Below are 19,109 nucleotides of genomic sequence, written 5' to 3' on the forward strand. Positions count from 1 at the left end.
GACATCGCTTGTATATTAACGCTCTCAAACCAAGTTACTCTCAAACCAAGGTTTTACTGTATATGAATGTATTTGTTTCATTGATTTCTACATGTATATGTTTTTTTTTTATGTGCACTGATGTGCAATGTTTCAGTCATGTGTGTTGGTTTGTAGATTGGTCTTCACTTAAAGGGACAGCACACTTTTTTATTTACATTGTGGTGTATTGGCTAGGTGCGTTAGAGTGTTATTCAAAATTATATGCTGCAATGTCATTTATTTTAAGATGAAGATGCATTTATTCATGCATTCAAGGTGCACTACTAGCCCTTTCCCACGTGTTTTATTTGCAAAGCACAGAAGTAAGTGTAATTAAAGCAAAACGTAATGTTCTCCTTTAATAAAAGTATAGCTACCCTTTAAGTAAAAGAACACATTAAAGGACAAATGATCTTGAATAGGTTTGCTATTATTTTTTAACTAATGTCTATAATATTCCATTGAAAATATGCTGAATTAATTCTCCACTAAAACATTTTAAGAAAAATATTATTTTAGGGTGTGTGCATCTAAAAATGCCAGATGGACAACCAGTGATTCAAAGCAAACGATATAACGGACATTCTGTGGTTAAATTAACATACTAGTACCCTATGTATGCAACTAGCTAATGTTATTAGATAGTCCTGTGTTCATTTACATATTATAATAATTTAACAAAGGACTCAGTGTAAAGTATAGACACACTTGTGGAGGACTTTGATAAAAACACATTTCACTTCACACTACACAAAACAGATCAGGTAGACCAAAACTGCTCTGCAGTGTTCAGTACTTCGCCGACAACCAGAGGATATTTATACTTGAAACTTCTATCAAAGACATACTTGTATCACAAGGGATTGTTATTTTATTAATGGTAGATATTTAAATATTTAGAAAAGTGCTCCCATGTGATTTGCTGCAGCTGAGTCTCTTGGTGGTCCTTCTTATTAAAACAAGTGGTAAATATTCATGAAACCAGGAAAGACACCTGTAACAAGTCTACAGGCTAACATAAAGGAGAACATGTTCTAGATGAGAAAAGCAGGCTGAATAATTGATCAATTTAAACCAAGAAACACATATTATAAAAGAAACATCTGAGCTAACAAGGATACAGTTTAGGATTAGGCACAGGAATAGTCATAAAATTATAGAATATTGAGAACAGACCGAGTAGTCCATCCAGCCTGCCCATTTATTCCACATAGTAATACTTCTATATAAGCATAGTTGCATGTATATCCAATACATACTGTATTTAAAGGAAATGTATAGCAGCAATTCAAAACGGCACCAGATCTGCATAATTCTCGAACATGAATTTTTGTAATTCTTTGTTATTAAAAGACCTTGAGAAACTGTACCCAGACAAAGAGAATTGCCTGGAACTCAAGGACTACCTTTTAATAATAAAATGTACAGTTTTTTCCTTTTTATTCTTCCGCTACAAATTGTAAAATGTCAGAAATGTATTAATCATTCATAGGTTCTTTTTAAAATTGAAATCCCATTTACTTTTCTGCAGGGCATAATATTTTTGGCTTCTTCTAAACAGCACTGGTAACTCGCATCAAAAATATTCTCTGCATTAAAAATATGCACACAAAATCAAAGACATTATTGATCTAAATTACTAAACTGAGGAGTCCCAATAATCAGAGATATTTCCATTTTAACTGATAAAGATGATAATAATAATAATAATAATAATAATAATAATAATAATAATTATAAAAAAAAAATATATAATAGAATAGTGGGCTTACCTTCATACCAAATGTGAATATAGTAATGATGATTTTAAACACAAGAGCTAATGCCAACTGCCACATTGCAGTGTAGACCCCTGGACCAGCTGGTCTGTCTGGAATGTCATCCACTGGTCTGGTCATGTTGATATCATTGATGTAATCACAGAGTTGAGAAGACTCCAGAGCTCTGCAGTCATTAAACAGCTCTGAGATCAGCTCACTTGTGCTCCTCCGAGTGTATGGATTTGGGTAAGCAATAATGGCTGTGATTGCAGTGACCACAATGACTTCCAGTACTGGATACTTGCCAAGGCTGGTGGTCTTGCGCCGACGGCACCAAGCAATGTTGCAACGGATGAAAAGTGTTCCCCAAAGCCCTCCAAAGACACCAAGAAGGATGAATGGAATCAGTTCCATCATGTACCATGGTGTATGATATTCCACATAGAACAGAACTAAGCGACTGTTGCCAAATGGGTTTATAGATCTCAGCGTAAAAGCAGCAACAAGGGCAGCAAAAAAAGAACGCCACAGTGTCTTTAAAGGAAAATAGTAACTGACCTAAAAAAGAAAAAAAAAGAAAATTGTTAAAATCCTATTCTTAAAAGTTTAGAGATACATTGAACATTCCCTCAGTGTTACACTGTTACTTACTGTATATGAACTTTTCTCCATTAAAAGCAGAAAAAGTTGTTTTAGATAACATGGTTTTCAGCACAAACTGGTGGACAAAAAAAGCAATCATCTTCTTAAAAAAGATTGCCACCCTCAGCTGCCGCTATACTATACAGGTGATATGCGAAAAATGTGGATATCGTGCAAAAGTTCATTTATTTCACTAATGCAACTTCAAAGGTGAAACTAATATATGACATAGACTCATTACATGCAGAGCAAGATAGTTCAAGCCGTGATTTGTCATAATTGTGATGATTATGGCTTACAGCTCATGAAAACCCCAAATCCACAATCTCAGAAAATTTGAATATTACATGCAATCAATAAAACAAGGATTGTACATAGAACAATATCGGACCTCTGAAAAGTATAAGCATGCATATGTACTTAGTACTTGGTTTGGGCATATGTACTTAGTACTTGGTTTGGGCCCCTTTTGCAGCAACTACTGCCTCAATGCGGCGTGGCATGGAAGTGATCAGCCTGTGGCACTGCTGAGGTGTTATGGAAGACCAGGATGCTTCAATAGCGGCCTTCAGCTCTTCTGCATTGTTCGGTCTCATGTCTCTCATCTTTCTCTTGGTTATGGGGTTCAGGTCAGGCGAGTTTGCTAGCCAATCAAGCACAGTAATCCCCCGGTCATTGAACCAGGTTTTTGTGCTTTTGGCAGTGTGGGCAGGTGCCAAGTCCTGCTGGAAAATGAAGTCAGCATCCCCATAGAGCTTAATGAAGCACAGTGGACCAACACCAGCAGATGACATGGCTCCCCAAATTAACACAGACTGTGGAAAATTCCCACTGGACTTCAAGCATCTTGCAGTGTGTGCCTCTCCATTCTTCCTCCATACTCTGGGTCCTTGGTTTCCAAATGAGATGCAAAATTTGCTCTCATCAGAAAAGAGGACTTTGGACCACTGAGCAACAGACCAGGTGTGTTTTTCTTTAGCCCAGGTAAGACGCTTCAGACTTTGTTTGTTGTTCAGGAGTGGCTTGACAAAAGGAATATGACATTTGAAGCCCATGTCTGGGATCCGTCTGTGTGTGGTTGCTCTTGATGCACTCCAGCCTCAGTCCACTCATTGTGAAAATCCCCAACACTTTTGAATAGCCTTTTCCTGACAATCCTCTCCAGGCTGTGGTCATCCCTGTTGCTTGTGCACATTTTTCTTCCACACTTTTCCCTTCTACATAACTTTCTATTAATGTGCTTTGATCCAGCACTTTGGGAACATCCAACTCTTTTGCAATTACCTTTTGAGGCTTTCCCTCCTTATGGAGGGTGTCAATGATGGTTTTCTGCATAACTGTCAGGTCAGCAGTCTTTGCCATGATTGTGATTCCTACTGAACCAGACTGAGAGATCATTCAAAGGCTCAGGAACCCTTTGCAGGTGTTATGGCTTAATTAGCTGATTAGAGTGGGACACTTTGAGCCTAGATTATTGCACCTTTTCACAATATTCAAATTTTCGGAGATTGTGGATTTGGGATTTTCATGAGCTGTAAGCCATAATCATTACAATTATGACAAATCACGTCTTGAACTATCTTGCTTTGCATGTAATGAGTCGATCTCATATATTAATTTCACCTTTTAAGTTGCATTTGTGAAATAAATGAACTTTTGCACAATCTTCAAATTTTTTGAGTATCACCTGTATCTCAACCAGCTTTACAGTGAGCCATGTGGTCATCTGACCTACACCACTAAGTATAGGTCATCAAATGGCAGATGAAAAAACTTGTGGAGATAAAAAAATAAACTGATTTCTGGGAGACTTTTTTTTCTAAAATTGCAGTGAGTTTTGAATAGCCACTGTGTGAATAAACTCACAATGGTCTACTAAAAACTGAGATGTCAAAGTTTAAGAGCCAGTTTTGGAATTACTTATTTTAAAATATATCTAAAGGTAAACCATTTTTCATTTTGGATAAAGTCAGGGCCATCTTTAATATTGATTGGACCCTGGGCAAACATTTTCTTGGGCCCTCCCGAATCCACTTATCAACTATTTGCGGGCAGTGTGGGCTCAAGAGAAGCTGCTTTGGGCCCCAGAACATTGAATGGGCTCAGGGCAGCTGCCCCTTTTGCCTTGCGTTAAAGACGGCCCTGGATAGAGGAAGAAATTGTAAAAGCAACTGTGAGTTTTAATTTTTTTTTTACCTATCCTAAAGAATTTAAAAAAATAAATTCCCTTAACGTCAGGTCCTGTAGATACAACAGAAAGTAAGAAGAAAACTCTCAAAAGTGATGTAAATCCCTTCTTTGACAGTGGTTACCAAAATAAGTGTCCATTGGAAGATTTCCCCTCTATTCCTGACCTGACAGCTTAACATTTTGGATGTTTCCTCACTTACAGTCCCAGCTGCAATGGTCGCAAGGTCAAAAATAAGTTGGTAACTCCTTTGCAGGGACACACTTAGCAACAACATTTTTTTAAAGGGATTCTAAACATTTTTGATTTTAGAAACACAGTCCACAATCTGTGTTGCTAAAAATATGATATCAGATTATAGATGCCACAATGTCAAACAGAAATTAAAATGCCAGCAATAAAATGTCAATGTCAAAAACATTCCATATAACTTAATTTTTTTTTTATATATATTCCGCTGTCTTTTATACAATAAGCATTAAGGTCCAAGGCCAAAGGCTTAAAGACCTTTCCTTGTACTGCATACTTGTAACTTCCTGTGCTGACAAACAGTAAGATTTAAAGTGTATTTCGACTTTTGCAGCCAAATTGGGATAACATCTACTTTATATTTGTTACATGTTCCTATTAACTTTTAACATTACATGCTCTTCCTGCTTTATAATGTTAAGGAGGGGGCTGTGGAGTAATGTTTAACATAATTCACCCTGTCTGTACTGTGCTCACAGTTCTTCATTATCAGCTGTAAAATTGTTTTGATTGATTGTCCTAATAAAGGTTTAAAAATTTAGAAACCACCTTCCTGCATTGTATGTTAATGATAGGTAGCCACACAATGAGATATTCGGACAAATGATCGTCTGTTTTGTTTTTGCATGCTAGTCTCATATTAAAAATGAAGAGTTTACTAAAGTTACAAAAATTCTCGTATGGTAGAATAAAAATTTGGAAGTGATGTAATGTGTTGTAGTATATTTGTACTGTATTTTTGAACGACAGCTGTACTAATGAAACGAAAATTTCTACGATCTGTTATCATACTGTACGTGATAAGTTTTCGTGCTTGTCCCATTAGATAATTTTGCGTCATTTGTCGTGATCGGCTCTCGAAAGCTGTGTACTAATGATCAGATTATCGTACCATTGCTTTGAAAGCTGTATTTTCTGATTGTGTGTAGGGGCCATTATGCCTAGTACACACGATCAGAAAATTGGATGAAAATTGGATGAAAAATACATTGAAGATACAATACACAAAAAAATTCTCGTACGATTTTCGTTTAATAAGTACAGTATTCAAAAAAAATCTGAAGACCAAGACCACACAGGCTCGGCAACGAAAGGAATATATTACAATACAACACAACACATTACATCACTTCCGAAGTTGCATTCTGTTCTACGAGAATTTTCATAGCTTTAGTAACCTCTTCATTTTCTATATGAGACTATATGAGACTAGCATGCAAAGAAAAACAGGCAATCATTCCTCCGATATTCTCATAATGTATATGAGGCTTAAGAGTCTCCAATAATTTTTTGAATCAGCCATGATACCTTCTCCTTAGAAAACTCTAAGGCCGCGTACACACGACCGAACATGTCTGCTGAAACTGGTGCGTCGGACCAGTTTCCGCAGACATGTTCTATCGTGTGTAGGGCCGACCGGACATTTTCCCGGCCTAGCGGACAGGTTTCCAGCGGGCAAAAGTTTCTTAGCATGCTAAGAAACTTGTCCGCTGGAAGCCTGTTCGTCGGACATGTCCGATGGTCAGTACGACTCATCGGACATGTCCGCTGGCCCGAGAAGCCGCGCATGGCGTCGAAGTGATTCGACGCATGCGTGGAAGCATTGAACTTCCGGGTTTGCGGACGTGGCGGCGTCAACGTCACCGCCATGTCACCGCGATGTCTGTCCGCAGGGATTTTGGTTTGATGGTGTGTACAACCATCAGACCGAAATCTCCGAGCGGACATGTCCGATGAAAACGGTCCGTGGACCGTTTTCATCGGACATGTTCGCTCGTCTGTACAAGGCCTAAAAGGTAAGAAATATTTTTTTAAAAATTATTATTTTAGGTGTTCTGTGTGAATGCGATCACATAGCAAACATATAGTGGAGTTTTCGCAAAATTTACTGCAAAAGTAGAATTACCCTTTAAAATGCAAACAATACTACTTCTGAGGACAAAAGCACCCTGTCATCCTAATAATCCTTGCATTGGCCACATCAGTTACCCTGATATAAGTGGCAGCATCACTATACTGCTTTTAGTGATGATCTCGGGCGTGTTCACACACTTCACGTGCAGAGCCTGCCAGGAAGTCTGCACAGCACTGCGCTTATCACTGGCAGGGAGACATTGTCCCGATGCGTGGCTGCAGAGATCGGGAAATGTCTCACTGCCTGTGATTAGCTCAGCGCAGTGCCGACTTCCTGGCATGCTCTGCACATGGAGTGTGCGAACACGCCTGAGCTCATCCCTAACTGCTTTATATCCTTATGACATCTGAGTGCTCAAAAGTAAATGTTGAGTAGAAAGATGACTAATGTGAGCAAAATCACAAGTGTTGTGCAGGTCTTCTGCATTGTTGTTCTTTGGTTTATGGCTATTGTGTGGTCAATGACTTTCCATACACCTTTGTTTCCAATCTTTACCTTCCATCTGTTATATATTTTACAGTTTACATATTTTACATCTGCTGCAGCTCTCTGTTTCATAAGTCCCTCTCATAAGATTCTAATGTCCCCACTGAGTAACCATTAGTTTACTGCTGCTCGTGATATATAGTCATTTACCTCCAATGTAGAAGTGCAGAGGTCTTCTAATTCTGCAATGCAAACAAGTGCTAGAAAACCATGATTACCAATTCACAGCTGAACAAACAGTAAACTAAATGTTTTGTTTTCTTAAATGTTTCTCAGAGGTTATTGACCGATCAGTGGTCTTTTAGTATTAGCAACATTTTACTTGGAGCTCTTTTAGTGTGTGTAATTGCTGAGTTCCTAGGAAAAGGAAAGCAACTGGTACTATTAATGTTCCAAATAAAGTGGGTAAAATATGTATTAACCTGCCTGGCGGTATTCCCGAGTCTGACTCGGGGTTAGATTTTCCTGCTGTGAGCGGTGACCCCGAGTCAGACTCGGGCTTGCCTCGCTAGATCCACAGGCATGTTTTACTTACCTTGTCCCTGGATCCAGCGATGCCACCGCGCTGTGTGAGCGAGCGGGACCTCGCTCGATTCACACAGTGCCTCTGTGTGACGCCGATCTCCGTTCCCTGCGACGTTACGACGCACGGGGACGGAGAACGGCGCCAAATTCAAAAAAGTAAACAAACACTTTACATACAGTATACTGTAATCTTATAGATTACAGTACTGTATGTAAAAAAAACACACCCCCCTTGTCCCTAGTGGTCTGTCCTGTGTCATGCATGTCATTTTATATAATAAAAACGTTTCTTTCTCCCTGCAAACTGTAGATTGTCCATAGCAACCAAAAGTGTCCCTTTATGTCAAAAATAGTTTTAGATCAGCTAAAAAACAGCGATAATAAATTATAATCACTTGCAGAATTGTGCGATAGCGATTTGTGGGGAAATTCGTCATAAAAAAAAAAAAAAAATGACAGCAACAATTCTGCAACTGAGCAAATTTCAGTGATTTTGATTTGATTACATTATTGAATAATTTTTATTATAATTATATTATTATTTGTTATAATTATTTATAATTATTTATTATATTATAATTTATAATTTTGTTTTTTTTAAAAATGTCATACCCGGGATGCCTATTAGAATCTTGTTTGGTCAGATTTAAGTGAGTTATTTCTAAAAATTACAGACCTACAATATAAAACGCCAAATTTCCTTGCAAATAATGGTACCGCTTTCAGCATGTTTTTTCTGAAAGAATCATACCGCCAGGGAGGTTAAACACGTCACCATTTTTCCAAATAAATATATTTCTAAAGGTGCTATTGACATAAAATGTTCACCACATGTCGGTAACAACCCATGCAATCCATACACAAAAATCCCCAAAAATAAGTTCAAAAATTAAGTTATGTGTAATAAAATGTAATGACACAGAGAAAAAGTATTGAACATAAAGAACGGGAAGTACAAAAAGGCATGGAAAGCCAAGGCACCAGCTGAAATCTATCAGTAACTAGAAAGCAATCCATCCCCTTGTCAGTGCAAATTAATATCAGCTGGTTCAGTCTCAACTCATGGCCTATAAAAAGGTGTCTTATTACCAAGGTGTCACACAAAAACATAATGGGTAAACATCTCATGATAGGTAAAAGCAAAGAATGCTCTCAAGACATTCTGAACCCTATTGTATAAAAACATACTGATGACATTGTTTACAGAAGGATTTCTAAACTTCTGAATGTTCCAGTGAGCACTGTTGGGGCCATAATCCAGACATAGAAAGAACATTATTTTACCATAAACGGGCCACGACTAGGGGCTCCTCACAAGGTTTCTGAAAGGGGAGTGAAAAGAATCAGGAGTATTGTCTAAGAGCCAAGGACCACTTGTGGAGAGCTTCAGAAAGACCTGGAATTAGCAGGTATGATTTTTTTTTAAGAAAACAATAGGTAATGCATTTAACCTCCATGGCCTGTATGCACGCTCACCACGCAAGACTCATTGCTGAAGGAATAATAATTAAAAGTTGAAGCTCGTTTAAAGTTTGCTGCACAACATTTCGAAAAGCCTGTAAAATACTAGGAGAATATAGTCTGATCAAAATTGAACCCTTTGGATGCCATAATACACACCATGTTTGGAGGTCAAATGACGCTGCACATCACCCCAAAAACACCCCCATACCAACAGTGAAGTTTGGAGGTGGGAACATCATGGGGTGAGGCGGTTTTTCGGCATACGGTACTGGCAAACTTCATGTTATTGAAGGAAGGGTGAATGGAAAAATGTACCAAGACATTCTTGATAAACATCTGCTGCCATCTACCAGGATGACGAATATGAAACAAGGGTGGACATTTCAGCAAGAGAATGATCCCAAACCCAAAGCCAAGGAAACGCTCAATTGGGTTCAAAGAAAGAAAATAAAGCCGCTAGAATGCCCCAGCCAATCACCTGACTTGAATCCAATAGAAAATCTCTGGAAAGAACTAAAGGTCAGAGTTCATAGAAGAGGCCCACAGAAACTTCAAGATTTGAAGACTGTTGTGCGAAAGAATGGACCAAAATCATACCTGAGCAATCCATGCGACTAGTTTCTCCATACAGGTGGCGTCTTGAAGCTGCCATTACCAACAAAGGATTTTGTACGAAATATTAAATACATTTTAGTTAGCGTGTTCAATACTTTTTCCCTGTGTCATTCCATTTTATTACACATAACTTCATTTTTGAACTTTTTTTGGTTTCTTTGTATGTTTTTATGCGTTAAGGGTTTAAACACTAGTTATTATACAGTCCAACCCAGGACCTTTTTCAACTTAGCACTGCACTTTCTTGGATTTATTCTTTTTTTTTTTGCTATTGTCATAGGTTGTGCTAGCTGCTGTTTTTTGTTAGTGGACAGTGCAGTATTTACAAAATTTCTTTGTATGTATGGACTGCATGGGTTGTTACATGTGGTGAATTTCATGGCAAAATCACCTTTAGAAATATATTTTCCTAGAAAAATGGTGACGTGTTCAATACTTATTTTACCCACTGTATATATATATACAGTACACACACACACACACACACAAACTTAGTTCTGCCTTAATAATGTTTAAATATTCAAGGCAAGCAGAAACACAATGGCTTGGAATTTTTCATTGACGTCAGCACCATCAGTTTCAATTTACAGAACAATAACAGTTAAGAGAAATGCACAGTACCTCTTCCAAACTGAAAAGAACACCGCCAATTGGAGCTCCAAAAGCAACAGAGACTCCTACTGCAGCTGCAGCCGAAAGCACCTGTGACACAAATATATCACCAGGTTAAGACAGAACTTTCATAGGGGATAATGAATTCACATTTTTCCTTTTATAAATCAACTTACTTCTCTCCTTTTTCCTTCATTTTTGCTGTACTTGGAGTACAAGCTGCAGAAAAAGTTGCCACAACAACAGGCTACATGAACTGATGGTCCTTCCTTTCCAAGACTTAAGCCAGAGGACACAACGAGAACTAATGTTACTGTTTTTATTAACAGCGTCCACTTTCCTAGGTATCCTCTTATTATGAAGCCACTCAGAATGGTCTTTATCTAGATGCAAATAAAAAGTGAAACCCATAAGAAAGAGGTTTGGATCTTTTGGCAAGTAAAAAATAAAAATGTTCAGCATTAGTATAGGCATATAGTGTACTTATATCGGTGGCAGATTTTCAGAGAGTTGGATCTTGGCACCTTTATTTCATATTTTCATATTAATGTTATTATTCAAGTTTTTGAACAAATTGCAATCATATATCACTCCTAAAGCCTTATGAGACTTCTTAGATTACCCAGACACTATAGGACTCCCTCCATGGTTAAAGAATGTGTTTCTTCTTTGATGTTAATGCAAGAATCCTGAATTCATGATATTCAAAGCTTAAAAAAATTCTCTGCTTAGGTGGGTTGGCAAAGTATTTGTAACCAGAAGAATTACTGACTAATAGGAGGAAATACAAGGAAATGCTATTATTTTGGATGGTGATTTTTCAGCCCATTACTGGCTTACCATGCCTTATTCTGCATTATTTCTGTGTGTAGGTGGCTATCTTGGTTCAAGGTAGCAGTGCCTTAGGTCTCACATGACAGATATACAGTTATGAAACACCAGGAAATTTACTCTTATATTTCATAAGGAATTTGAGCCAAAATGCAAATAATATTTCAGTGTGCTGCTCAGGCATAATTACAGGTGCAAATGTTGCCTACAACATAGCAAATCTTCACTTTTTGAATTTAAAGGGATATGAAAGGCATTTTTTAAATAACAAACATAATATACTTACCTGCTCTGTGTAGTGATTTTGCACTAGGCAGCCCCAATACTCCTCTCTTCAGCTGGCGCTCCTGGCCCCTCCCTCTTGCCAAATGCATGAAGGTAAAAAACCTTGAGCCTTTAGACCCACTTTAATGTTTTTTTGTGTGGGCTTTTGTATTTTATGTTATGTTTATTATGTTATATACAGTATGGCCCAGATTCACAGAGAGTTGGGCGCACATTACGCCGCCGTAACGCAAACGCCGTACGCCACGCCGACGCAGCGCAGAGAGGCAATCATGGAAATCAGGAAGCCAGTGCTCCCAACGCTGCATCGGCGTGGCGTAGGTTTCGAAGGCGCAGGCCGGCGTAGGTGGAAGTGGGCTTGACCCATGCAAACTCATGCAAATGAGACGTGACCCCATGCAAATGATGGTCCGAGCGCCAGACAAGTACGTTTAACGAACTGCGCATGCGCCGTGACGTGGATGCATCCCCCTGCGCATGCTCACAACCACGTTGGAACAACTGCCTAAGTTACGCCGGATCACTGCGTACGCCATGAACGTAACCTACGTCCAACCACACACACGTCCAACGTAAAATACGCCGGCTTGGCCGGCTTTTGTTCCCTGGTGCAGACCTTTGCATGTCTGCTGCTGGGTTACACCTCCGTTATGGGGCTTAACTTTACGCCGGACGTACAACATACGCGCACCTCTCGTAGCCTGCGTCGGGCGCACGCAGGTTCGTGAATCGCTGTATTTCCATCATTTGCATGTTTGAATGACTAATCAATGGGTGCGGCACCTTGCTCCCAGCCTAAATGTGCGCCCACTCTAGGCCGGCATAAGAAAGATACGTCATCGGGGTGTAGCCTGGTTTTAGGCGCATCTCTGTTTGTGGGTCTTGCGCACAGATACGACGGCGCACATTTGCACTTACGTCGGCGTAACTTGTTATATGTCGGCATAAGTGCTTTGTGAATATGGGCCCCAGTATGTATTTTATGAATATAATTATTTTGTAAATAAAATATCTTAAAAAAATTACTTTGATATTATTGATAAGCACTTTATGCTTATCCCTAATATTCCATATTTCCCAGTGTTGAGTTAGCTGGATCGATGGATTGATTTCAGTACAACCAACCTGCCCATAGACAAATCGAAATCTGGCTGGTACCCGCTGAGCCAGCTGAATTTTGATCTGTCTGTGGCTGGCTTAACTTCTCTTATATGCTCTATTTCAGTCTGGTAAACATACTTTGCGATAGTTGATAACATTTTGCACACTCTGCATGTGCTTCACTCCTATCGGTTACATTGTTTACAGCTATCTCTGCGGACATCTTAATACATTCTCTTATATAAAGGAAAAAAGTGAAGGGGGAGGTGTTCTACAATCCAGTACTAGGGTGACAACACTGCTTATCTACAGATATAGTAAGGAAAGATAACAAGTGAATAAATGAAATAAAACCTGAAAAAGGAAAAATGAATGCAGCCACTACATCTAAGCAGGACAGAAGGAGCATGTGCCCCTGTAGTAGCATTGATATGTGGCGAGGATGCTTGCTGGGAGCTTTGGCTGCTCCATTCTCTGGCACCTCACTGACAGGAGGTTCTGCAGCATCACTCTTGTCAGAGGCGGGTGCCTGACGAGAACATACCTCAGCCTCAGAGTGGTGCTGTTGGGGAGTGAAGGGGGACATATCACATGACCAGAGATAGGAAGAAGGAGAAGTTGCCACACTGAGAAGGTGGTCTAAACTGTGTGAGTACACAGAGGATACAAAGCCTCCCCTCTCCTCCTCAGAACCCCCCACGAGCCCTTAGCCTCCTCCCTCCCATAGAACTCTTTAGCCCCCTTCCCCCACAAACATTACACACATTTCAGAGCAGCACACTGTGTGTATCCCTATTAACTCCATCCCGTCCTCCACCCACGAGAGAAGGGGTTGTGTGCAGGTAGCTGTCTTTGCCCTGGGCACTGGATGTGCTTTCCCTTGCACTGCAAACTAAAAACTGATATGCCACAGTATAATTTGTTTTGTCATTTTGTTTAGATACATTTAAATACCCTTTGAGTCACTTACACTGAACTTGTATGGAGCCTACCAATAAGTAAAATCAGAACTATTGATCTGCTTGCTTGTTCTCTCAGGTCAATGGCTTAGATTTAGAAGGTATCAGAGTCCAAAGATCAATGTGTGAGGCCCCGTACACACGACAGAGGAACTCGACGTGCTTGGCACGTCGAGTTCCTCGTCGAGTTTTGGGATGAAGCCGCCGAGGAGCTCGGCGGGCCGCCTTCTCCTATAGAACAACGAGGACAACGAGAAAATAGAGAACATGTTCTCTATTTTCTCGTCGAGTTCCTCGGCGGCTCCATCGAGCCAAAACTGTACAGACGACAGAGATTCTCGGCAGAATCCCGGTTTTGACCGAGTTTCTCGGTGAATTCTGCCGAGAAACTCTGTCGTGTGTACGAGGCCTCAGACCAACAGCTTGTAATTTTCATAAAGAGCCCTACAATGTCAGGCTTCCTTGACATTCATTGCAGTTTATGATTAAAATTTGCTCAACCATGGAAAAGACATAAAACACTTTAAGATAAATCTATACACATCTTTTAGAATAACTTAATTATGTTCTATCCTTGAGGAAGACTAAGGTCACAAGGAGTATCATAAAATATCAGGAGTTATCATTAAGATCTTACCTCAGGAATTCCAGAGCCACAAGCATATGGAGCAAAGACTCGAACCAAAACCACCGCCAAGAAAGCAAAGAGCAGAGCCCACAAAATATAGAGGAAATAATTTAAAATATATGCGCTGGCTCCCTGAAAAACAGTGAAAATAATAATAGTTTTATTGTCAAAAGTAACCATTAAAACGGAATTACAACAGGAGACAGTAGCAGCAACAGAAAAAAAAGCATACAACAAAGACACCAAAAACACAGCAGAAAATTACAATGCTATTGATAGTTGTGCTGTATGGTCTGGTTTTGGCTGGTAATAATGAGAATAGGTAAAGGTTTTCAGACTAAAAGTGCTGAACCTCTGCAGAAATGGTTGTGTTAATATTCAAGTATTCTTAAAAACATTAAAGAATTACTAAATTACACTAAAGCCCAATTGAAATTTCAGTTAAAACCAGGTTTAATACAAAAGTTGTGCTAAAGCTAGATCAAAATAAATGGATCAAAATTCAGATGGTTCAGCAGAGACTGTCTGAATTTCGATCCATGTATGAGCAGGCTGGTTGTATATCAATATGCTGATCGACTTCTGTACAACCAGTCTGTTGGGATTTCCCCACTCGATCAGAGCTGCTGGCTATAGCCGGCAGTGCTAATCAGTGTATTATGGTGGTGGGGAAGTATTTCCACTATAAGAATACAATAGCTTAGTGGAATTCAGTCATTTTTCTTTCATTCAACCCACTGGTTAACCAAAAAAAAAAAAAAAGACTCATCTATGGCCTGCTTAACCACTTAAGGTGCTGCTACATGACCCAAGGGGTTTTTACAATTCAGCACTGTGTCGCTTTAACAGACAATTACGCGGTCGTGCGACGTGGCTCCCAAACAAAATTGGCGTCCTTTTTTCCCCACAAATAGAGCTTTCTTTTGGTGGTATTTGATCACCTTTGCAGTTTTTAGTTTTTGCGCTATAAACAAAAATAGAGTGACAATTTTGAAAAAAATGCAATATTTTTTACTTTTTGCTATAATAAATATCCCCCAAAAACATATATAACATTTTTTTTCCCTCAGTTTAGGCCAATACGTATTCTTCTACCTATTTTTGGTAAAAAAAATCGCAATAAGCGTTTATCGGTTGGTTTGCGCAAAATTTATAGCGTTTACAAAATAGGGGATAGTTTTATTGCATTTTTATTAATTATTTTTTATTTTACTACTAATGGCGGCGATCAGCGATTTTTTTCGTGACTGCGACATTATGACACATTTTTGGGACCATTGTCATTTTCACAGCAAAAAATGCATTTAAATTGCATTCTTTATTGTGAAAATGACAGTTGCAGTTTGGGAGTTTAGCCACAGGGGGCGCTGTAGGATTTAGTGTTCACTTAGTGTGTGTTTACAACTGTAGGGGGGTGTGGCTGTAGGAATGACGTCATCGATCGAGTCTCCCTATATAAGGGATCACTCGATCGATGCAGTGCCATAGTGAAGCACGGGGAAGCCGTGTTTACATACGGCTCTCCCCGTTCTTCAGCTCCGGGGAGTGGTCGCGACGGAGCGGCTATAAACAAATAGCCGCGCCGTCGTCCCGGATCGGTCCCCGAGGGAACCCGACCGCCGCATGTAGCGGGGGTGGGTCCCGATCGGACCCCCGAACCACGTCTAGGCAGGGACGTACAGGTACGCCAACGTGCCTGTACGTGCCATTCTGCCGACGTATATGTACATGCGGCGGTCGGGAAGTGGTTAAAGCAGCAGTAGATGGAGGAAATAAATAAAAACATCTGGGCCCAATGCATAGTAATGTCATAATGTGCTAGTATGCATTGCATGCGCAATTGCCGTTTGAATGGCCAAGCCATGGTGATGCGCACAGGAGCCCCATGGCCGCGGCACAGTGAGGTCACCGGATGCAGAAGAAGTGAATATCAACTACTAAATGGAGCACATTTAGACAATTTTCCCTACAGGTAAACTTTATTATAAGCTGAAAAAATTTACTACTGCTCTAAGTGTTACATTTTTTTTTCTTTGGAAGCATCCACAGCCTGAGTAGAAAAGCCTGTCCACTGACAGCATGCTGTAGAGAAGGACTGAGAAAATTGTCGGACGGACAGTGCCAATCAGAAACAAGCACTGCCACTGGAGCTGGCTGTCAGAATACAATAGGCAGTGGCAGATTCATCCATCCATGGTGTTTAGGTGTATGGCCAGCTCCAATGGGGACACAGGAAGTAAAAAAAAACAAAAGAAAATTCACAATACATTTGCCAGTCAGGCTTGCTTTGCGAGATGAGCCTGGGCCTGCAAGGTAACCCCCCGGGACAGCGCTTCTCCTAGGGGGTATATGATATGGGGAGGAGCTGCGAGAGCTGCCGAGGGACCCCAGAAGTCGGTTTTTGGGGCCACTCTGTGCAAAACAAGCTGCACAGTGGAAGTAAGTATGACATGTTTGTTATTTATTTTTATTTTTTAAAACGATCCTTTAGTATCACTTTAATATCATAAATAATAAAATGTTATTAGTGTTTTACTCCAGGAGTATATAATGAGTTTGGAAATTCTAGAGAAATGCTTAAAAAATGCATAACAATTTACCTAAACCCATAGGGGCAGATCCACGTACATCGGCGCATCTTTCCGCCGGGCGTAGCGTATCTAAGATACGCTACGCCGCCGTAACTTACTCTTTTTTTTTCGAATCCTCAAAAATTGCGCGCCGTAAGTTACGGCGGCATAGTGTATCTTTGGCGGCGTAAGGGCGCGCAATTCAAATCGATGTGATGGGGGGCGTGTTTTATGTAAATACGTCATGACCCGACGTAAACAACGTTTTTTTTTTAACGGCACATGCGCCGTCCGTGGGGGTATCCCAGTGCGCATGCTCGAAATTAAACCGGAACAAGCCAATGCTTACGACGGTGACGTCATTCTACGCAAATCCCTATTTGCGAACGACTTACGCAAACTACGTAAACAATTCAAATTTCGACGTGGGAACAACAGGCCATACTTAACATTGAGTATGCCACCATATAGCAGCTTTAACTATACGCCGGAAAAAGCCAAACGCAAACGACGTAAAAAAATGCCCCGCCCGGACGTACGTTTGTAGATCGCCGTATCTAGCTAATTTGCATACTCAATGCGGAATTCGACGGAAACACCACCTAGCGGCCAACGTAAGTATACACCTACGATCCGACGGCCTACTAAGAGGTACGCCTGTTGGATCGATCCCTCATTCCGTCGTATCTTGTTTTGTGGATACAAAACAAAGATATGACGCGGGAACTTAGAAATTACGTGGCGTATCAATAGATACGCCGGCGTAATTTCTTTGTGGATCTGCCCCATTATATTTTAGTCTACTAAAATGTACTGTAATTAATTTTTTTAACTATTTTAGTGGAGGGAAATGTAAATACAGTATTAAAATCAAGATGATTCACAGGATCAGCTTCTGTATGTAAAATACAATAACGAAACACAAAATATCAAAAGATACTGTCTCACAAACGTAGAGACCAAGCAAACATTTGACATATCAACCATATCAGTACCTGGCTACGTACATAGACTTAAGCCCCGTACACACGATTGGACATTCCGACAACAATTTTGTCGGATAATCTGACTGTCTGTATGCTCCATCGGACATTTGTTTTTGGAATTTCCAACAAGTGTTGGCTGTGCATGCTCTCAAATTGTCCAACAACAAATGTGTTCCATTTATATTTATTAAAAACTAAAATGACATTTTAGTCAAAGACTATGACTAAAACTGAACCGAAATTTTACATCAAAATTAACACAGAAGCTGGTAGATACATGAGGTAAGGCAGAAACTGGCAGAATTGCAGTTTCCATATTTACCTTCGTTTAGGTCCCTTTTAAAGGCAATACATCCAGAAGATATAATATACAATGACAGCAGCTGATTCCTCTGTCTCCTGTTATCTTTCTCAGTCATGTAGTACAGTAGCTCTGTTATCTGAGTGCCTTGACAGATTTATTACTAAATATCACTGTAACATACTTGCTGCTAAGCCAAGGTATATATTTTATCAGCTCATCTGCCAATAAAGTGTACATAATGCTAGCTAGCAGGATGCAGATCATTCCAAAGGCCTGTCAGGTTCAGTCTTCTAATGTCAGTCACTGCATCTTTCCATCTTACATTCATATACTAGAGGCATTATCACTGGGTGAAACAGCTTAATGTGAACTGAAGCTACACGTTCAGCAACAAGTACATACATTTTCATAAGTCTAATGTTTTTTTTTGTTCTTAAAATTTTGCACAAAATGTCATCAACACTTGCTGATCTATATTTTTATTGTGGTATAAAAATTAACATTAATACCTTCTAACTATTATTTTTCAGGAAATCATAAAAATGTGTACACTACTGGAAAAAACATTATTTGCAGGAAGTTGTTAAAAAGTATATGCATAACAAAAATAAAAAAGAGGCAGGGGCAGCTTCAGACAATTTTTTTTGGGGGGTGGTTCTTTGCTGGTGCTTGCGGTATAAGGCCTCGTGCACACTAGCTATAGAATGTTGCGTTTTTGCATTAGCGTTTTTTAGCAAAACTATACTCCCACGAAAGTTTATGGCTCAGAAACACTCATAAACACCAAATAGCTGCGTTTTGTAGTATTTTTCAGGGTTAGAGTGTTTTTACAACCGAAAAACTCCTCTTCAAACCTCTGTTCTGTTTATTCTTCCAGACAGAAAACGCCCCTGACTAAAAACGCTGATAAAAACTAATGTGTGTATGGACACATAGGATAACATGTTGGGAAGTTTACTGGCTGCAGA

General features: G+C 39.7%; 1 protein-coding gene across 5 annotated transcripts in view; it reads right to left on the minus strand.

Moving 5' to 3' along the window:
* CLCN4 (chloride voltage-gated channel 4) overlaps positions 1–19,109 on the minus strand; it is an 86,999-nt gene that overhangs the window by 25,640 nt on the left and 42,250 nt on the right. For all 5 annotated transcript variants that reach the window (XM_040338136.1, XM_040338133.1, XM_040338135.1 and 2 more), the window contains 4 exons: positions 14,291–14,413; positions 10,654–10,860; positions 10,487–10,567; positions 1,794–2,339 (listed from right to left, as the gene is read on the minus strand). In XM_040338136.1, the coding sequence (XP_040194070.1) occupies positions 1,794–2,339; positions 10,487–10,567; positions 10,654–10,860; positions 14,291–14,413 (957 nt within the window). The remainder of the gene's footprint in view (positions 1–1,793; positions 2,340–10,486; positions 10,568–10,653; positions 10,861–14,290; positions 14,414–19,109) is intronic.

The sequence above is a fragment of the Rana temporaria genome, chromosome 2 (genome assembly GCF_905171775.1).
Source record: "Rana temporaria chromosome 2, aRanTem1.1, whole genome shotgun sequence".
Lineage (NCBI taxonomy): Eukaryota > Metazoa > Chordata > Amphibia > Anura > Ranidae > Rana > Rana temporaria.